Consider the following 21,574-nt stretch of genomic DNA (forward strand, 5'->3'; position numbering starts at 1 on the left):
CCAGAAATAGGCAGTCTGGGATTGATGTAGCCACTCAAAGATAGCATTGTGGAACCAAGATAATGTATTTTTTGTAACTCCATCTTTGGCTTATAGTTTTAACCCTTGTTATGGACCTAATGTTTATGTCCTCCCAAAAGTCATATATTGAAACTCTACCTCCCAATGTGATGGTATTTGGAAGTGGAGCCTTTGGGAAGTAATTGGGGTTAGATGAAGTCATAGGGTGGAGCACTCATGAATAGGATTAGTGGTCTTATAAATATCACAAGAGAGTTTGCTTCTTCTGCTCTACTCTCAGCCATGTGGGGATATAGCTAGAGGTTAACAGTATGCACCCCAGAAGAGGGCCCTCACTAAAACCCAATGTACTGGCATCCTGATCTCAGACTTCTAGCTTCCAAAATTGTGAGAAATAAATATCTGGTTTTTGTAAGCCACTCAGTTAATGGTATTTTGTTACACTGCCTGAGCAAATGGAGATAATCCTTATGGCTATAAATGGCTCCTCCAGCCCTAGGCATTGTACCTACTCTTCTGACAAGAATAACGGGAAGAGACAAAGAGAAAAATGTGAAGAGAATAAGCCTAAAGACAGGCTCCCCTTTTTAAGAGTTTCTTTGAAGCACAACCAGTGATATGTGCCAAGATTCATGTCCATTGAGTCAGTGATGCTATTTAACCATCTCATCCTCTACCACCCACTTCTGCTTTTGCCTTCAATCTTTCCTAGCATCAGAGACTTTTCCAATGAGTTGGCTCTTCGCATCAGGTGGGCACATGTTGGAGCTTCAGCTTCAGCAACAGTCCTTCCAATGAATATTCAGGGTTGATTTCCTTTAGGATTGACTGGTTTGATCTCCTTGCTGTCCAAGGGACTCTCAAGAGTCTTCTCCAGTACCACAGTTCGAAAGCATCAGTTCTTCAGTGCTCAGCCTTCTTTATGGTCCAACTCTCACATCTGTACATGACTACTGGAAAAACCATAGCTTTGACTATATGGACCTTTGTTGGCAAAGTAATGTCTCTGCTTTTTAATATGCTGTCTAGGTTTGTCATAGCTTTTCTTCCAAGGAGCAAGCGTCTTTTAATTTCATGGCTGCAGTCACCATCCACAGTGATTTCAGAGCCCAAGAAAATAAAGTCTGTCACTATTTCCACTTTTTCCCCTTCTATTTGCCTTGAAGTGATGAGACTAGATGCCATGATCTTAGTTTTTAGAATGTTGAGTTTTAAGCCAGCTTTTTCACTCTCCTTTTTCACCTCATCAGGAGGCTCTTTAGTTCCTCTTCACTTTTTGCAACTAAACTGGTATTGTCTGCATATCTAAAAGTGAAAGTGAAAGTGCTAGTCACCCAGCCATGTCCAAGTCTTTGCAACCCCATGGACTGTAGTTCACCAGGCTCCTCTGTCCATTGACTTCTCCAGGCAAGAATACTACAGTGGGTTGCCTTTCTCTTCTCCAGGGGATCTTCCTGACTCAGGGATTGAACCTGGGTCCCCTGCATTGCTGGCAGATTCTTTACCGTCTAAGCCACAAGTTGTTGATATCTCTCCTGGAAATCTTGATTCCAGCTTGTGAGTCATCCAGCCTGCATTTCACATGATGTGCTCTGCATACAAGTTAAATAAGCAGGGTGACAATATACAGCCTTGTCGTACTCCTTTCCCAATTTTGAACCAGTCAGTTTTTCCATGTAAGGTCCTAACTTGCTTCTTGACCCACATACAGGTTTCTTATGAGACAGGTAAGGTGGTCTGGTATTCCCATCTCTTTAAGAATTTTCCAGTGTGTTGCGATCCACACAGTCAAAGGCTTTAGCATAGTCAATGAAGCAGAAGTAGATATTTTACTGGAATTCCCTTGCTTTCTCTGTGATCCAGTGAATGTTGGCAATTTGATCTCTGGTTCCTCTGCCTTTTCTAAATCCAGCTTGCATATCTGGAAGTTCTTGGTTCATGTTGAAGCCTAGCTGGAAGGATTTTGAGCATAGCCTTACTAGCATGTGAAATGAGTGCAATTGTCCTGTAGTCTGAACATTCCTTGGCACTGACTTTTTTGGGATTGGAATGAAAATTGGCCTTTTCCAGTCCTGTGGCCACTGCTGAGTTTTCTAAATTGCTGAAATATTGGGAGTAGCACTTTAAACAGCATCATCTTTTAGGATTTTAAAAAGCTCAGCTAGAATTCCATCATCTCCACTAGCTTTGTTTGTAGTAATGCTTTCTAAGACCTGCTTGACTTCACGCTCCAGATGTCTGGCTCTAGGTTAGTAATCACACCATCGTGGTTATCCAGGTCATTAAGACCTTTTTGTACAGTTCTGTGTGTTCTTGCCACCTCATCTTAATCTCTTCTGCTTCTGTTAGGTCCTTACCGTTTCTGTCCTTTACATGAAATGTTCCCTTGATATCTCCAGTTTTCTTGAAGAGATCTCTAGTCTTTCCTGTTCTGTTCTTTTCCTCTATTTCTTTGAATTGTTCATGGAAGAACAATTCAAATCTCTCCTTTCTCTTCTCTGGAACTCTGCATTCAGTTGGGTATGTCTTTCCCTTTCTCCCTTTCCTTTCACTTCTCTTCTTTCCTCAGCTATTTGTAAAGTCTCTCAGACAACCAGTTTGCCTTGCATTTCTTTTTCTTGGCAATGGTTTTGGTCACCATCTCCTGTACAATGTTATGAACCTCCATCCATAGTTCTTCAGGCACTCTGTCTACCAGATCTAATCCATTGAATCTATTTGTCACCTCCACTGTATAATCCTGTGGGGTTTGATTTAAGTCATATCTGAATGGTCTAGTATATGACTAAATTATGCCTATTTTCCATTAGAACACATTTATAATTTTGGTTAGCAGGAATTCAGCAGACTAGATAATAATAAAAGATCAAGAAGCATATATTTCCACTATATTAAACCTATGGTCATTGAAATGAAATAAAATTTATATTTTAAGGCAGAACAAGAAAAAAAATTAAACATAAATTCTCTGTTTGGACCTCTCCCCTCCCTCCCTAATGTGCAGTCTGCACATTAACCAGAGCTCCTCAAAGATGGGAGTGCCTGCTCAACCATAAAGATCAATTTTTTTTTTCTTCTGACGCCAACAGTGTAACTTCTTAGAAGAATACCATTCTTTCCCAGCTCTGTAGGGGGTCATGTTGACTTGCTGCTCACTTTATGTGTGCTCACCTGGGCTATATATCCTTGGTGAACTTTATATAAAATATCAGTATGTCATTTTGATGTACAATCTTTTGTCTCAAAAATGTATATGACTGTGCCTTTGACTTCTAACAGCTTTCTGAGAATCTGTTTCCCTGGTTATAATCCTCAGTTTAGCTCAAATAAAATTCCATTTTTTTTCTTCTTAACTGGATAGTTAATTGAATTTTTGTCGACAAACTACATGTCCAGGATTCTAAATAACTCTTTTTATATTATCCACAAACAAACGTTGTTCAGCAATAATCTGAAATATTTCACTTTATGAAGTCAAATGATTGCTATTTTATGTTTGTACAAAAACTATTTTTTAAAAAATCATTTGACAAAGTCAAATTTTCAAATGAGTTTACTGGTGGGTTTTTTAAAGAAATTTTTGATGGATTGCTAATTTTCTCATAGTGCTTAGTTTCAAACTCAACTAACAAAAACAGAAATAAAAATAACACAAAGAAGTTATTTGTGTATAACCATTGCAGACGACAAAGTAACAAAAAAAGAAACAAATTACAATTCATTTGTAAGGCCATAAATTGAGATGTTGATATTATCTACAATTTATGTCTACCAAGGCATTTTCAGAACTTAAACTTGTTGAATAAATATTATAGAATATTTAAAGGGAAAAAGACAAGATTCTAAAATTAGTCTTCTCTGAATTAAAAATGTTCTTAAGATGGATATGAAAAGTCTCAACCAGATACCTGTAATAACAAGAATAACATTCATTCATTGGGAATTCCCTGGTGGTTCAGTGGTTAGGACTCCATGCTCTCACTACCAAGAGCAGGTTCAATTCCTGGTCAGAGAACTAAAATCTCACAAGCTGCATGGTGCAGGGAAATAAAAAAAAGAATAACATTCACCTTCTTTAGAACTTGCTTTTACTTTATGATACTAGGAGAATCATTTTAGAAGAAATCATCTTGGAAAACACAATTTTAAATTAAAGCCTTTAAATTTTCAGAACATATTAGAATATGACACTAATTCTTCTTCCAGTTGGTTACAGAAAAATAAAACCACAGAACTCTTCCTATTACCTAATCTAAGGGGACTGCTTAAGAAATAAGTAGTACAATATATAATATAAAATAGATAACTAATAAGGACTTACTTACAGCACAGGGAACTCTACTCAGTACTCTGTAGTAAGCTATATGAGAAAAGAATCTTAAAAAGAATGGATATATGTATATGTATAACTGATTCACTTTGTTGTACACCTGAAACTAACACAACCTTGTAAATCAACTATACTCCAATAAAATTTAAAAAGAGAAATTAGTATAGGAAGCTTAAAGTAGTATCTACTTTCCTTATGTAAGTATGAATATATTTTAACACCATCTGACTGAGCATTTCAATGTTTGAACTGCAGATATCCATTGAAAGGAGGCAATATTTTATCAGCTATGAGGGATATTAAAGGAGAAACACATTTTACCCCTAGAAGTGAGAAAAGAGTGTCAAACAGAAGTAACACGTGAATAAAAGACTAGTTCCTGAAATAAAGCCATGATATAAGGAGAAAAATAATGTTACTCATTTATTGATACCTCAAACTATTATCACCCATTGTCAGGAATAATGCAATATCTCTTCATTCTTATGTGTCATAATCATCACATATAAAAATACAGACACTGCGTGGTATTAAGCGTTTTTTGGAACTGATCAAGAGTCTATGTCCCAGCATGCATAAGTTATTTCTATCAAAACTTAATTTATACTGGCACAAATTTTCATTAAGCATACTAATACTTTTTAAATGATGCAATAAAAAAAATCCAGTTTCAGGAAGGGAGAGACTTCTAGAATGGCTAAATGACAAGCTTGGCAAATCCTCTCCCCAAAAAGCAATTACAAAAGTGGGAAAAAATTGTCAAAAGACAACAAGTTAAAGACTCTGGACATTGACTAAAATTATACAACAAATTGAAAAATGCTTATTCAAGAAAATCTACTTGAATCTCAGTAAGAATGATGAGAGTCTGTAGTGTTTTAACCTGGAACTGTTCCTGCCCCTTCTAGCTCCCAGACACAGAAGTATCACTAGGAACAAAGAGTCCCCAAGAACAAGCAGCTAAGCTGCAGGAGGAGAGTGAGGAAAATTCCAGGCCCAGGGGCAATATAAAAAAACATCAGTGATCTCAGTGATTTACAATCAGGAAGGGTCAACATCATAGCTAGCTCAATACTGATTGGGGCAAGCAATAAACCAGCATGTCTGTCATAAATTTAACAGAGAGATCCAGGGAATGACACAGACACATTACCCCCTGATAAAAACCTTAATTATCAAGTGATCTAGAAGTACTGTACACACAAGCAAATAGGCATGCATCTTCAGGAGAAACTGGAGCTAGCTCTAGCAAGTTGAACATAAAACACTTTAACTGTAGAGAGTAAAAGCCAGGAGATACTTGGAAAATAGATGCACTTTTAATGTGTTCTCCCAAGCTACATAACAGATCCATCAGCAAAAGGTAGCTGCTGCCTTAGTGCCTCAAGGTGTCTAAGTATAATCTTTGACCAATCATTGACTGACAAATAATCTGTGCTGACCCAGGGGCTATCCTAACAAGGTCAGACTTAAGTACATGAAAACAATGTTTATAAACACTGAACAGAAATAAAAGCATCTAGACACTGAGGAAAACACTCTTCAGAATTACTCTGAGCAAGTCACAAACAAAACCATTCTGTAGAGGATGGGAGGATCAGAATACAGAGTTGTTAGAATATGTTATCACTGCCTTATTATCCAGCAATCCCACTGCCGGGCATACACACTGAGGAAACCAGAAGGGAAAGAGACACGTGTACCCCAATGTTCATCGCAGCACTGTTTATAATAGCCAGGACATGGAAGCAACCTAGATGTCCATCAGCAGATGAATGGATAAGAAAGCTGTGGTACATATACACAATGGAGTATTACTCAGCCATTAAAAAGAATACATTTGAATCAGTTCTAATGAGGTGGATGAAACTGGAGCCTATTATACAGAGTGAAGTAAGCCAGAAAGAAAAACACCAATACAGTATACTAATGCATATATATGGAATTTAGAAAGATGGTAACAATAACCCTGTGTACAAGACAGCAAAAGAGACACTGGTGTATAGATCAGTCTTATGGACTCTGTGGGAGAGGGAGAGGGTGGGGAGATATGGGAGAATGGCATTGAAACATGTATAATATCATGTATGAAATGAGTTGCCAGTCCAGGTTCGATGCACGATACTGGATGCTTGGGGCTGGTGCACTGGGATGACCCAGGGGGAGGGTGTGGGGAGGGGGGAGGGAGAGGGGCTCAGGATGGGGGGCACGGGTGTACCTGTGGCCGATTCATTTCGAGGTTTGGCGGAGCTAATACAATATTGTAAAGTTTAAAAATAAAATAAAATTTAAAAAATAATTAAAAAAATATATCCTGTTTTCACACCTCCTGCAAAAAACAATAAAAATTATGAGACATGCAAGAAAACAGAGAAGTATGACTTATATACAGGAAAAAATTATTCAATAGAAGCTGTTTATGAAGGGGTCCAAAGCATCACTACGAACAAAGCTAGTGGAGGTGATGGAATTCCAGTTGAGCTATTTCAAATCCTAAAAGATGATGCTGTGAGAGTGCTGCACTCAATATGCCAGCAGATTTGGAAAACTCAGCAGTGGCCACAGGACTGGAAAAGGTCAGTTTTCATTCCAATCCCAAAGAAAGGCAGTGCCAAAGAATGCTCAAACTACCGCACAATTGCACTCATCTCACACGCTAGTAAAGTAATGCTCAAAATTCTCCAAGCCAGGCGTCAGCAATACGTGAACCATGAACTTCCAGATGTTCAAGCTGGTTTTAGAAAAGGCAGAGGAACCAGAGATCAAATTGCCAACATCTGCTGGATCATCGAAAAAGCAAGAGAGCTCCAGAAAAACATCTATTTCTGCTTTATTGACTATGCCAAAGCCTTTGACTGTGTGGATCAGAATAAACTGTGGAAAATTCTGAAAGAGATGGGAATACCAGACCACCTGACCTGCCTCTTGAGAAACCTATATTCAGATCAGGAAGCAACAGTTAGAACTGGACATGGAACAACAGTACTGGTTCCAAATAGGAAAAGGAGTACGTCCAGGCTGTATATTGTCACCCTGCTTATTTAACTTATATGCAGAGTACATCATGAGAAACACTGGACTGGAAGAAGCACAAGCTGGAATCAAGATTGCAGGGAGAAATAGCAATAACCTCAGATATGCAGATGACACCACCCTTATGGCAGAAAGTGAAGAGGACCTCAAAAGCCTCTTGATGAAAGTGAAAGTGGAGAGTGAAAAAGTTGGCTTAAAGCTCAACATTCAGAAAACGAAGATCATGGCATCCGGTCCCACCACTTCATGGGAAATAGATGGGGAAACAGTGGAAACAGTGTCAGACTTTATTTTTCTGGGCTCCAAAATCACTACAGATGGTGACTGCAGCCATGAAATTAAAAGACGCTTACTCCTTGGAAGGAAAGTTATGACCAACCTAGATAGCATATTCAAAAGCAGAGACATTACTTTGCCAACAAAGGTCTGTCTAATCAAGGCTATAGTTTTTCCTGTGGTCATGTATGGATGTGAGAGTTGGACTGTGAAGAAGGCTGAGCACTGAAGAATTGATGCTTTTGAACTGTGGTGTTGGAGAAGACTCTTGAGAGTCCCTTGGATTGCAAGGAGATCCAACCAGTCCATTCTGAAGGAGATCAGCCCTGGGATTTCTTTGGAAGGAATGATGCTAAAGCTGGAACTCCAGTACTTTGGCCACCTCATGCGAAGAGTTGACTCATTGGAAAAGACAATGATGCTGGGAGGGATTGGGGGCAGGAGGAGAAGGGGATGACAGAGGATGAGATGGCTGGATGGCATCACTGACCTGATGGACGTGAGTCTGGGTGAACTCCAGGAGTTTGTGATGGACAGGGAGGCCTGGCATGCTGCAATTCATGGGGTCGCAAAGAGTCGGATACGACTGAGCGACTGATCTGATCTGATCTGATGATGGCAACAATTTATCAAATAAAGAATATCCATGAGGAAAGATAATTATTTTTTAAAGTACCAAATGAAAATTTTGGAGCTAAAAGGTACAACAACTGAAATAAAAATTTCACTGTAGGATCTCAACAGCAGACTTGACCTGGTAGAAAAATGAGTCAGTGAATTTGAAGATAGACCAAAGAAAAATGAAGAAAGATGAAGACAGCACCAGAGACCTATAGGACAACATCAAATGTACCAATATACGTACATCAGGAGTCTCAGAAAGAGAAGAGAATGAATAAGGAAGAAAAAATATTTGGAAAATTATGTCCACTAACTTTCTAAATTTGATGAAAAACATTAACCTACTCATCCAACAAGCTCAACAAACTCTAAGAAGGGAAAATCCAAACAGACCCACACCTTTTAAATACACCATAGTTAAATTGCTGCAAGAGAAAAACCAGGAAACTGTCAAGAAAAAAACAATATCACAGAAAAAATGAACCACAATGAAATTAAAGCTAATGTCATCAGAAACAATGCAGGGCAGAAGGCAATCGAATAATATTAAAAGTGCTGAAAGAAAAACACTGTCAATCAATAACTATATCAAGTTTTGTGCTTCAAAACAAAGGCAAAATATTATCTCTGCCTATTCATGCCACTGTAGTTTCAGGGAAAGTTGTATGGGAAGCCAGGATTTTCATGCCTGCCCTGAAGTAATGAGACTGCATCTCCTTATAATGCCAGCAGACACCTAGACACTCTGCAAGGAACCTGGACTTCCACACCCAGCAGTAACAAAGATCCTACCCACGGGTGTCAGTGGAGGCCACATGGGAAGCAACAATGAGACCCTGACCCCTTCCTAGCCAGGACAGTCTCTGCAGAGGCTTAGTTCTCCTATCTCTACCCAGCAGTAATGAGGTACCCCCATCCAGAGTATCAACAGAGGCTATGGGGTAACTGGGACTTTGACCACAACCTGGTTGTAATGAAGTAATACTGCCTTTTTGATATCTGCATAGTGTCTCTTACCATAATACCAAAAAGTGAAGGATGCAATAGAAAATCACTAGGAATACTAGGAATGAGGAAAATCTTAAGTTGAATGAAGAAAAATAATCAACAGATGCCACCATCAAGATGATACAGATGTTAAAACTGACAAGAATTTTAAAGCATCCACCATAAAAATGCTTCAATTATGAACACACTTGAAACAAGTGAAAAAAATAGAGAATCTAAGCATAAGCAAAGAAACAAAAGATATAGATAAAAACCAAACAAATTTTATAATTGAAAAATACAGATTGTGGAGAAATTGAATCTCTTCTGGGTATTTATCCACATTAAATGTGTAAATTGTATCTCAATAAAACTATGACCAAAAAAGAAAAATACAATAACTGAATTAAAAAAAAAGAAAAACTCAAGGGGCTCTCACCGTTGCTGCTGAGGAGCAGAGCCGAGCCCATCAGATCAAGGAGCACGGTAACCGGGTGGGCTGGGCCTATGGTCACTCCGTGGGCTGCTCAGCTGGCTGGTGCTTTTTTATCAGGGCAAGCTGTGTCCCATGGCAGGGAAATTTTGGCAGAGCTCACACTATTTGCAATGGATTTTTGATAAACAAGATCTGTTGAAGGAACATCAAAAGGATTTAAAGTTTCTCTCAGTAAAAGAGTATTAAAAATTACAGATATTTTTTACAAATGTTATCCAAGCATTAGGTGAACATCTTAAATTAAGACAAATTATTGCCACTTCTACGGTCTATTTCAAGAGATTCTATGTAAGGTATTCTCTGAAAAGTATAGATCCTGTATTAATGGCTCCTACCTATGTGCTTTTGGCATCCAAAGTAGAGGAATTTGGAGTAGGCTCAAATACAAGATTGATTTCTGCTGCTACTTCTGTTTTGAAAACTAGATTTTCATATGCCTTTCCAAAGGAATTTCCCTATAGGATGAACCATATATTAGAATGTAAATTCTGTCTTTTAGAATTAATGGATTGTTGTTTGATAGTGTATCATCCTTATAGACCTTTGCTCCAGTATGTGCAGAACATGGGCCAAGAAGACATTTTGCTTCGCCTTGCATGGAGGATAGTGAACAATACCTACAGAAGGGATCTTTGCCTACTGTATCCTCCTTTCGTGATAGCTTTAGCTTGCCTGCATGTAGCCTGTGTTCTACAGCAGAAAGATGCCAGACAGTGGTTTGCTAAGCTTTCTGTGGATATGGAGAAGATCTTGGAAATAATCAGGGTTATTTTAAAACTGTATGAGCAGTGGAAAAATTTTGATGAGACAAAAGAGATGGCAACTATTCTTAGTAAGATACTGAAACCAAAACCTCCCCCAAACAGTGAAGGAGAACAGGGTCCAAATGGAAGTTAGAACTCTAGCTACAGCCAATCTTAAAACATTCTGAAGAATTTCATAGTGGACCAGTTGGAAATAAACCACTGGACAGATTTCAGTAATGTCTTCAATGGAACACAAATGAATAGCTTGTTTCTGTCAAGCATGTTGGGAAGTTATTTTATTTTTGCAAAATGTTTTTCTTACCTAATTTGATTCTAGTACATAATTGATTAAAATCTATTGTTTATGAAAGTTTGGAAAGGTTCTAAGGGGACCTACAGAGAGATATACATAGACTTTTGAAAATTAATAGCTTCTGATTAGTAAAATCTTTCTTAATTTGGATAATAGAGATCATAGCTTTTTGTTAAGCTGGAAAATATGAAGCATAATTTGTTTAAAATTTTCTTTGGTCAATGAATGACCAAAAAAGGAAATAAGTCAAATATATGAGGATTTTTTTCCCTCTCCTTAAGTTAAACTTTAAAACTGTATTTAAGGAATCAAATCTTACAAAGTCCTGGAAGGTTTTGGTGGTGATGATGATAATTTCAGGAAAATTAATCAATTACGTATGATTTTAAAGTGTATTTTATTCACTAGTTTTGGTGTCTTTCCATGGAGGATACTAGCCCAGCCTAGCAGAAAAGTGCAATATGTACAGCGTACTTTGACATTTTAAAAGTTATACTCCATAACCATTTTGAAATGCTGGGCAAACATTTTTAAAAATTTCTTTTAATTCAGTTAACCAGGCATTTTGAAAGCTAATTGGAGAAAAACTGTAATATGGTTGAAATTTGATAGCATTTTAATGTTATTTTTACTATGGAGTTTTTTATGTGATATACAAACCCTAGTTTATTTTTGTGTCTTAGTGTGGACTTATAGGGCTTCCCTGATAGTTCAGTTGGTAAAGAATCTGCCTGCAATGCAGGAGACACCAGTTCGATTCCTGAGTCGGGGACAGATTTACTACAGGAATCCTGAGCTAGGAACACAATCAGGTTTCAGGCCAGTTAGGTACTGGCTGTTTTTAATTCTCATCTGAGTGTAGGACGTCAGTCTAAATGTTACATCAGTGGGACCTTGCTGTCTGTCAGTCAGTCAGTCAGTTCAGTCGCTCAGTCGTGTCCAACTCTTTGCAACCCCGTGAATTGCAGTATGCCAGGCCTCCCTGTCCATCACCAACTCCCGGAGTTCACTCAAACTCACGTCCATCAAGTCAGTGATGCCATCCAGCCATCTCATCCTCTGTCATCCCCTTCTCCTCCTGCCCCCAATCCCTCCCAGCATCAGAGTCTTTTCCAATGAGTCAACTCTTCGCATGAGGTGGCCAAAGTACTGGAGTTTCAGCTTTAGCATCATTCCTTCCAAAGAAATCCCAGGGCTGATCTCCTTCAGAATGGACTGGTTGGATCTCTTTGCAGTCCAAGGGACTCTCAAGAGTCTTCTCCAACACCACAGTTCAAAAACATCAATTCTTCGGCGCTCAGCTTTCTTCATAGTCCAACTCTCACATCCATACGTGACCACTGGAAAAACCATAGCCTTGACTAGACGGACCTTAGTTGGCAAAGTAATGTCTCTGCTTTTGAATATGCTATCTAGGTTGGTCATAACTTTCCTTCCAAGGAGTAAGCATCTTTTAATTTTGTGGCTGCAGTCACCATCTGCAGTAGAAGTTATTAAATTACATGATTGTTTTCTTCGTACTTGAAGGAGAGTGATAAATAAAATTTTGAGTCATAGAATATTGATGTACAATTTAAGGATTAAAATTTTTCATAAATCAACTGTGAAAATGGATTATTAAATTAAATGTTAACTTCCTAGTATAAAACTGCAAGAATAAAAGTAAATTATCCAGCTTAAAAAAGAAAAAACAATGGATGGGGTAAAAAACAGAATAGAGAGGACAGAAGAAAGGATCAGTGAACCCAAAAATACAACAATAGAAAATACCCAATCTGAAAATAGGGGAAAATAGATTAGAAACAATGAGTGGAGCCTCAGGAACTAATAGAACTCCAACATTTGTGTCATCAAAGTCCTGGAAGGAGAGGTGAAAGAGGGAAGTTCTGAAAAACTAAACACAAAAATTATTGAAAGCAAAGAGAGAGAAACAATACTTTATATACATGGGGAAACAATTTGGATGACAGTGAATCTCATCAGAAAACATGGGGACCAGAAGGAATTGGCATAGCATTTTTAAAGTGATGAAGTAAAAGAAATGTCAACCAACAAGTCTTTAACCAGCAAAAGTATCCTTTAGGAATAAAAGGGAAATTGAGACATTCTCAGATGAAAAAAATCTAAGAAAATTTGTCACCAGCAGGCCTATTTTGAAAATATGGCTAAAGGAAATCCTTGTAACACAAAAGTAATGATTAAAAAAAAAGAAATCTTGGAGCACAGGAATGGAAGTCAAAACAACTGAAGGAGTAAAAACAGGATAAATAAAATAGATTTGACATCTCTTGAGTTTTCTAAATCATGTTTGAAGCAAAAATTATAACATTGTTTGATGTGGTTTTCAATATGTATAGAGGAAACACTTAATATTGTAAAAGGAGGAGTATAAAGAAACAAATGGAGATAATGACTTTACATTTTACTCTACTGGCAAAGTAGGGGAAAAGCATGGTACATACACACAATGGAATAGCCATAAAAAGGAATAAAATACAAATAAATGTTAAAACATGGATGAATGAACCTTGGAAACATGATAAGTAAAAGAAACTAGATACAAAAGGTCACATATCACATGTTTCCATTTATATGAACTGTCTAGAATATGCATCTCTATAGAAACAGGAAATAAATTTGTGCTTGCTTAGGGCTGGAGTGGACTGAAGACTGGGCACAAGAGTTCAATTTGGGGTGTTGAAAATGTTTTAAAATCAGATTGTAGTGATGTTGCACAACTCTGTGAATATACTAAAAACCACTGAATTGTACACTTCAAATGTATGGATTTTATGGCGTGTGAATTATATCTCAAAAAGGCTGTTTCTAAAAACATTGCAAACTTAAGTGTAAAACATAACACTACACAACTTTTAGAATAAAACACAAGAAAAATTCTTTGGGAGCTAGGCTTGTGAAGACGTAACACCAAAAGCACAATCCAAAAAGAAAAATAATCAATAACTTGGACTTCAAAAATTAAAAAACTTTTGCTCTGTAGAAGACTCCATTAAGAGGACAAAAAGAGAGACGGAGAAAATATTTGCAAACCATATAAATTACAAAGGATTTGTATCAAGAATGTCTAAATAACTCTGAAAACTGAAGTTTTAAAAAATATCCAAGTAGGAAATGAGCAAAGGATGTGAAAAGACATTTCACCAGAGAGGATATACGAATGAGAAACAAGCATAGGACAAAATGTTCCACATCTTCAGCTGTCAGGGAAATGCAAACTAAAGCCACAATGAGATATTAACACACACCGATTAGAATGGCTAAAATTTTTTTAAAATAGTGACGACACCAAATGCTGGCTTCCCTGGTAGCTCAGATGGTAAAGAGTCTGCCTGCAATATGGGAGGCCTGGGTTTGATGCCTGGGCTGGGAAGATCCCCTGGAGAAGGAAATGGCAACCCACTCCAGTATTCTTGCTTGGAAAATCCCATGGATGGAGGAGCCTGACGGGCTTGGCGGGCTACAGTCCATGGGGTCGCAAAGAGTCAGACACGACTGAGCAGCTAACATTTTCACTTTCAACACCAAATGCTAGAGAGGGTGCAGATAAACTGGGTCATTCATATATTGCTGGTGGGACTATAAAATGATACAGCCACTCTGGAAACACAGTTTGGCAGTTTCTTAAATAAGTTGAACATATACTACCATGCAATCCAACAATTGTATCCCTGGACATTTATCCTAGAGTCATGAAAACTTAAATCTACACAAAAACCTGTATGCAATTGCTCACAGCAGCCTTATTGGTTATAGCCAAAAATAGGAAACAACCTAAATGTCCCTCAATAGGTGAATGAGTGTTGTTGTTGTTGTCCAGTTACTAGGTCGTGTCTGACTCTTTGCTAACCCATGGACTGCAGCACACCAGGCTCTTCTGTCCTCACTATCTCCCTGAGTTTGCTCAGATTCATGTCCATTGAATCAGTGATGCTATCTAACCATCTCATCCTCTGCCACCCACTTCTGCTTTTGCCTTCAATCTTTCCTAGCATCAGAGTCTTTTCCAATGAGTTGACTCTTCCCATCAGGTGGCCAAAGTACTAGATCTTCAGTTTCAGCAACAGTCCTTCCAATGAATATTCAGGGTTAACTTCCTTTAGGATTGACTGGTTTGATCTCCTTGTTGTCCAAGGGACTCTATGAGTCTTCTCCAACACCACAGTTCGAAAGCATCAGTTCTTCAGTGCTCAGCCTTCTTTATGGTCCAACTCACACATCCATACATGACTACTGGGAAAACCATAGCCTTGACTAGACAGACCTTTGTCGACAAAGTGGTGTCTCTGCTTTTTAATATACTGTCTAGGTTTGTCATAGCTTTTCTTTCAAGGAGCAAGTGTCTTAATTTCATGGCTGCAGTCACCATCTGCAGTGATTTGGGAGCCCAAGAAAATAAAATCTGTCACTGCTTCCACTTTTTCCCCTTCTATTTGCCATGAAATGATGGGACTGGATGCCATGGTCTTAGTTTTCTGAAAACTTTTTTTCTGAAAAACTTAAGGGTTAACACACTGTAATGCATCCAGACTAACAACAAAAGAAAGGAAGTGTTGATAACCAGCAACAACTTGGATGGATCTCAAGGACATTACATTGAGTATATAATTCCATTTATAAGACATTCTCAAAATGAAAAAAAATTATAGAAATGGAAAACAATTTAGTGGTTGTCAGGAGTTAAGAGATACTAGGGAGAGAGGTGGGTGCAACTGGGAAAAAGGTGACATGAGGCAGATAATTTCAACAAGAGGATATTTCTGTATCCTGATTGTAGTAGAGGTTATTGAATCTGCACATGTAATAAAATAGCATAGAACTATATACACACATCATACTGATGTCAATTTCCTCTGTTTGATATCATACTATAGTTACATAAGATTTAACCATTGCAGGAAACTGGGTGAAAGTGCACAAGACCTCTCGTGCTATTTTTGCAAATTCTAGTAAATCTACAATTGTTTTAAAATTTAACAAAGACAAAATACATTTCTAGAGAAACAGACTAAGAGAATTCTTTGCTGGGTGATCTGGCTTACAAGAAATCATAAAAGAAGTTTTAGAATTTTATTTTTATACTTTATTATTTTGAGGCCATGTTGTCGAGTACATACAGGCCCTGGATTATAATTTTCTGGTTAATTGTTCATGTTCTGTTATACAGATGTACCTTAATTAGACCCATCCTCCATTGATGGACATTTAGGTTGTTTCTAATATTTCTCTAATACACACAATGCTGCTGTGCATGTTTTGACTATATTTCAATGCATAATAGTGCTAATATATCTGTGGGATAATTCCTAGAATTGGAATTGCTGGGTCAAAGAGTTACCTATGCTTTAAAGTTGTTAAAGATGTTCTAAATGAAAAAGTTCTGGAGATGGATAGTGGTGATGGTTGTAGAACAATGTGAATGTACTTAATGCCACTGAAGTACATTTAAAAATAGTTAAAATGGTAAATTTTATGTATATTTTACCTCAGTAAACAAAATAAAATGTTAACATTTATATCTATATCTATATCTATATCTATATCTATATCTATATCTATCCTGGACTTCCCTGGTGGCTCAGTGGTAAAAGAATCCTCCTGCCAATGCAGGAGACATGGGTTCTATCCCTGGTCAGGGAAGATCCCACATGCCGCAGAGCAACTAAGCCTGTTCACAACAACTACTGAGGCCATGTGCTGCAACTACTGAAGCCCTCATGCCCTAAAGCCCATGCTCCACGAGAAGAGAAGCCACTGCAATGAGAAGCCTGCACACCGCAGCTAGAGAGTAGCCATCACTCAACACAACTAGAGAAAAACCCACTCAGCAGCAAAGACCCAACACAGCCAAAAATAAAGTGTGTGTGTGTGTGTGTATTTGCGACCTTGTGGACTGTAGCCTACCAGGCTTCTCCATCAATGGGATTCTCCAGGCAAGAATACTGGAGTGGGTTACCATTTCCTTCTCCAGGGGATCTTCCCGACCCAGGGATTGAACCTGGGTCTCCCGCATTGGAGGCAGACGCTTTAACCTGAGCCATCAGGGAAGCCATATATACACACACACACACACACACACACACACACACACACACACATATATGTGTGTGTGTGTGTGTGTGTGTGCATGCTAAGTGGCTTCAGTCGTGTCTGACTCTTTGCAATCCTGTGGACTGTAGCCTGCCAAGCTCCTCTGTCCACGGTATTTCACAGGCAATAATACTGGAGTGGGTTGCCATCTCCTTCTCGAGGTCATCTTTCTGACCCAGTCATCTTTGTCAAAATACTTCTAAGAAGGACTCATCTTTCTTTATCTACTTGCATCTGAAACATTGTGGCAAACATGATTTCTCACAGATTCTATGATAAAGCTGGTGAAATCTTTACCCAAGCATAGAAATAAATGCTTCTTTAGTAGACTGACTTCAGGTGTAGCAAGCATTTAGTGAGCACCTATTATAAAATGGAAACAGTGACAGATTTTATTTTCTTGGGCTTCAAAGTCACTGTGGATGGTGACTGCAGCCATAAAATTAAAAGACACTTGTTCCCTGGAAGGAAATCTATGACAAACCTGGACAGCATGTTAAAAAGCAGAGATATCACTTTGCTGACAAATGTCCACATAGTCAAAGCTATTGTTTTTCCAGTAGTCATGTAGGGATGTAAGAGTTGGACCATAAAGAAGGCTGAGCACATAAGAGTTGATGCTTTTGAACTGTGGTGCTGGGGAAGACTCTTGAAAGTCCCTTGAACAGCAAGATCAAACCAGTCAATCCTAAAGGAAATTAACCCTGAATATTCATTGGAAGGACTGTTGCTGAAGCTGAAGCTCCAATACGTTGGCCACCTGATGCAAAGAGCCAACTCATTGGAAAAGACCCTGATACTGCGAAAGGTTGAGGGCATGAGTAGGAGGGGGTGACAGAGGATGAGATGGTTGAATGGCATCATTGACTCAATGGACATGAGTTTGGGCAAACTCTAGGAGACAGTGAAAAACAGGGAAGCCTGGTGTACTGTAGACCATGGGGTCGCAAACAATCAGATATGACTTAGCCACTGAACAACAACAGCAAGAAGAAAACTAACACTATTAATTTTATATTAATTATCACCTTATGCTTATGTAAGGACAGACTAGTATCTACATGTATTTTACACATTCATGATATATGTTTTTCTTAATTTTTTTCAATATTTCTAGTCTACATGTTCCATCTGCAAGTTTTTTCAAGTTGTTGCCAACCTCCAAAAATTCTTCCAATATGTTTATAGGACCTACGCAGATCAAACCATAACCCTGTTGTTCAAGGGCCAACTGCATTACAAATGTTTCTGGTCTTTTCCAGCCTGATGGATGAAAGAGAATTTCATATCTTTATCTTGCATTTCTCTATTATGATTTAGAATGAACAATTTTCATGTATTTGAAAGTGATTTGTATATCTATGAATTGTCTCTGTCTAGTTTCTTTTAAATTACTGGCCTTTTATATTGATCTATAAGAGCTCTTTATGTATTGAGTAAACTAGCTATTGATTGTATCTCTTGAAATTTTTTCTTTGCATTTCTCATTTGACTTTATGGCTTTTTAAGTTAATCATGACCTGCCTCTTGGGAAACCTGTACGCAGGTCAGGAAGCAACAGATAGAACTGGACATGGAACAACAGACTGGTTCCAAATAGGAAAAGGAGTACATCAAGGCTGTATATTGTCACCCTGCTTGTTTAACTTATATGCAGAGTACATCATGAGAAACGGTGGGATGGAAGAAGCACAAGCTGGAATCAAGATTGTCGGGAGAAATATCAGTAACCTCGGATATGCAGATGACACCACCCTTATTGCAGAAAGTGAAGAGGAACTAAAGAGTTCTTGATGAAAGTGAAAGAGGAGAGTGAAAAAGTTGACTTAAAGCTCAACATTCAGAAAACAAAGATCATGGCATCTGGTCCCATCACTTCATGGCAAATAGATGGGAAAACAGTGGCAGACTTTATTCTTTTGGGCTCCAAAATCACTGCAGATGGTGACTGCAGCCATGAAATTAAAAGATGCTTACTCCTTGGAAGGAAAGTTATGACCAACCTAGACAGCATATTAAAAGCAGAGACATTACTTTGTCAACAAAGGTCCATCTAGTCCAGGCTATGGTTTTTCCAGTAGTCATGTATGGATGTGAGAGTTGGACTATAAAGAAAGCTGAGTGCTGAAGAATTGATGCTTTTGAACTGTGGTGTTGGAGAAGACTCTTGAGAGTCCCTTGGACTGCAAGGAGATCCAACCAGTCCATCATAAAGGAGATCAGTCTTGGGTTTTCATTGGAAGGATTGATGTTGAAGCTGAAACTCCAATACTTTGGCCACCTGATGCGAAGAACTGACTCATTTGAGAAGACCCTGATGCTGGGAAAGATTGAGGGCAGGAGGAGAAGGGGACGACAGAGGATAAGATGGTTGGATGGCATCACCGACTCAATGGACATGAGTTTGGGCAAACTCCAGGAGTTGGTGAAGGACAGGGAGCCCTGGTGTGCTGCGGTTCATGGGGTCACAAAGAGTTGGACACAACTGAGCGACTGAACTGAACTGCATATGTTAATTTTATGTACACAATGTACCAATATATTCTCTCATGACCGGATAATTTTGTTATGATTAGAAAGGACTTCACTCTAAGAAAATAATGAAAGATTCTTTCATTTTTTTCTTCTAGCATGCTCATAGTTTTATTTTTACATTTTAATCTTTAACCCATCTGGAATTCATTTTAGTGTAGGAAGTGAAGGAGAGTTCTCATTTTATAGTTTCCTGCTGAGTGCCATGAAATATTTGCTTCTGATAAATTGGTACGATTTTCCCTCATAAACAATACAAATCACACAACCAATGAAAGAAACTTTCACATACTGAGGTATAGAGTAGTCATTCTGGTTTATACATAAGTTAACTTGAATTTTATGCTAACTAATACAGCTTGTTTGTGGCCTATCAAACTTACATTGTACATCTGCTTCAATTATTAAAGAAAAGAGCACATTGACCAGAAGTAAAGAATATCTAGATAAGATAAAGACTAAATGCCTCTCTTCCTGAGATGCCAGTGCTGGTACTCCTTCAATGATAAGACTCCTTTCCCAGGTGCCAAGAACATACAGACTTGCTGTATACATGCTGATCTGTTTATTTTTTACAAACTTTGAAGAAAGTGACTGAGTGACCCATGCTGCAGTCCGTGGGGTCACAGGGAGTCAGACACGAGTCTTGCCTGCCAATGAAGGAGACACAAGATGCAGGTCCAGTCCCTGGGTCAGGAAGATCCCCTGGAGTAGGACATGGCAACCCACTCCAGTATTCTTGCCTAGAAAATTCCATGGACAGAGGAGCCTGGAGGACTAGAGTCCACGGGGTTGTAGAGTCAGACACAACTGACTTGTTTGATGTTCTTTGTTCTGACAAGATATAAAACTGGGCTGAAAACCATGCTGCTCCAGAGCAGTTCCTCAAAGCTATCTGAGAGAGATTGCCTTCCAGGCTATCATCCTCAATTTGGCTCAAATAAAACTCTTTTCTATTCCTGTTATAGATTGTTTATTGATTATTTTCATCAACATAACTGACCCTTTTTGCTACAGCTGTAAGAAAATCAGAGACAAATTCACAGCTAAACATAGATGTGAATTTCATGCCTACGTCCCAGTCTTCTCTGATGTTAATATTTTGCTTGCTTTGTGTTTTCTGTGACCCTACCTTTACTTTTCAATTTAATGGGATGTATTTTTGTCAGGTTCCAAATATCCTGTGGAAAATAAAGTAGATGGTGAATGAACAACTGCACTATAACTCTTCTGGGTTTCAGTCACTTCTTGCTCTTCTTGGGTAAAGGCAAAGGCAGAGATCTCTAAGTCAGACCTGTGGGAGGTTACAGGATAGAAGGTTGGATGGGAGGAAGAGAAAATAGAGATATGAGAGCCTCATATCTCCCAGAAGCCTGAAAACATCCACCCGTAGGCTAGGTAACAAGTTGCAATGCAAGTTAAAGCCAAGGAGACCCATGTTGCTTATAGCTCCAACATATGTATTGATAATGATCGATATAACTGATATGATTGTGTGAAGCTAGGGATGGAAATTTTTTTCTGGAATGGGCCAGATAGTAAATACTTTAGAATTTTCAGGCCATATGGTTTCTTTGGCAACTACTCAACTCTGCCATTGTAGTGATGACAAATTGAAATTGTAATGAAATAATCACAGTTTGCATGCTAAGTCACTTCAGTTGTGTCCGACTCTTTGCGACCTATGGGCTGTAGCCTGCCAGGCTCCTCTGTCCATGGGATTCTCCAGGCAAGTATACTGGAGTGGGTTGCCATTTCCTCCTCCAAGGGATCTTCCCAACCTAGACATAGAACCTGAGTCTCTTATGTCTGCTGCATTAGTAGGTAGGTTCTTTACCAGTAGAGCCACCTGGGAAGCCCATGAATAGGAATAGAAAAGAGTAAAACTGAGCCAAACTGAGCACTGCAGCCCAGAAGACAGCCTCTTAGATAACTGTGAGGAACTGCTCTGGAGAAGCTTGGTTTTCAGGGCAGTTTTATATCTTGTCAGAATAAATAACATCAAACATGTCAGGGATACATTCCTTCAAAGTTAAAAAAAAAAACAAAACAGATCAGAATGTACAGAGCAAGTCAGTAATGGCCTTGGCACCTGGGAAGGGAATCTTATT

At 38.5% G+C, this 21,574-nt stretch overlaps 2 protein-coding genes across 4 annotated transcripts in view; one reads left to right on the plus strand and one right to left on the minus strand.

Annotated features, from left to right (window-relative positions):
• The window catches only part of LOC102390493 (CXXC-type zinc finger protein 1), a 65,898-nt gene that overhangs the window by 33,801 nt on the left and 10,523 nt on the right, over positions 1 to 21,574 (minus strand). For 2 of the 3 annotated variants that reach the window (XM_044936818.2, XM_044936817.2), the window contains exon 2: positions 9,708 to 9,896. The exons of the other annotated variant lie outside the window; for it this stretch is intronic. The gene's annotated coding sequence lies outside the window, so the exon portion shown is untranslated. The remainder of the gene's footprint in view (positions 1 to 9,707; positions 9,897 to 21,574) is intronic. 3 annotated transcript variants of the gene reach the window in all.
• Positions 9,891 to 11,775, plus strand: LOC102398303 (cyclin-C-like). The gene has a single exon (XM_044936816.2). The coding sequence runs from the start codon at positions 10,089 to 10,091 to the stop codon at positions 10,659 to 10,661; it is 573 nt and encodes a 190-aa protein (XP_044792751.2). The 5' UTR covers positions 9,891 to 10,088; the 3' UTR covers positions 10,662 to 11,775.

The sequence above is a fragment of the Bubalus bubalis genome, chromosome X (genome assembly GCF_019923935.1).
Source record: "Bubalus bubalis isolate 160015118507 breed Murrah chromosome X, NDDB_SH_1, whole genome shotgun sequence".
Classification (NCBI taxonomy): domain Eukaryota; kingdom Metazoa; phylum Chordata; class Mammalia; order Artiodactyla; family Bovidae; genus Bubalus; species Bubalus bubalis.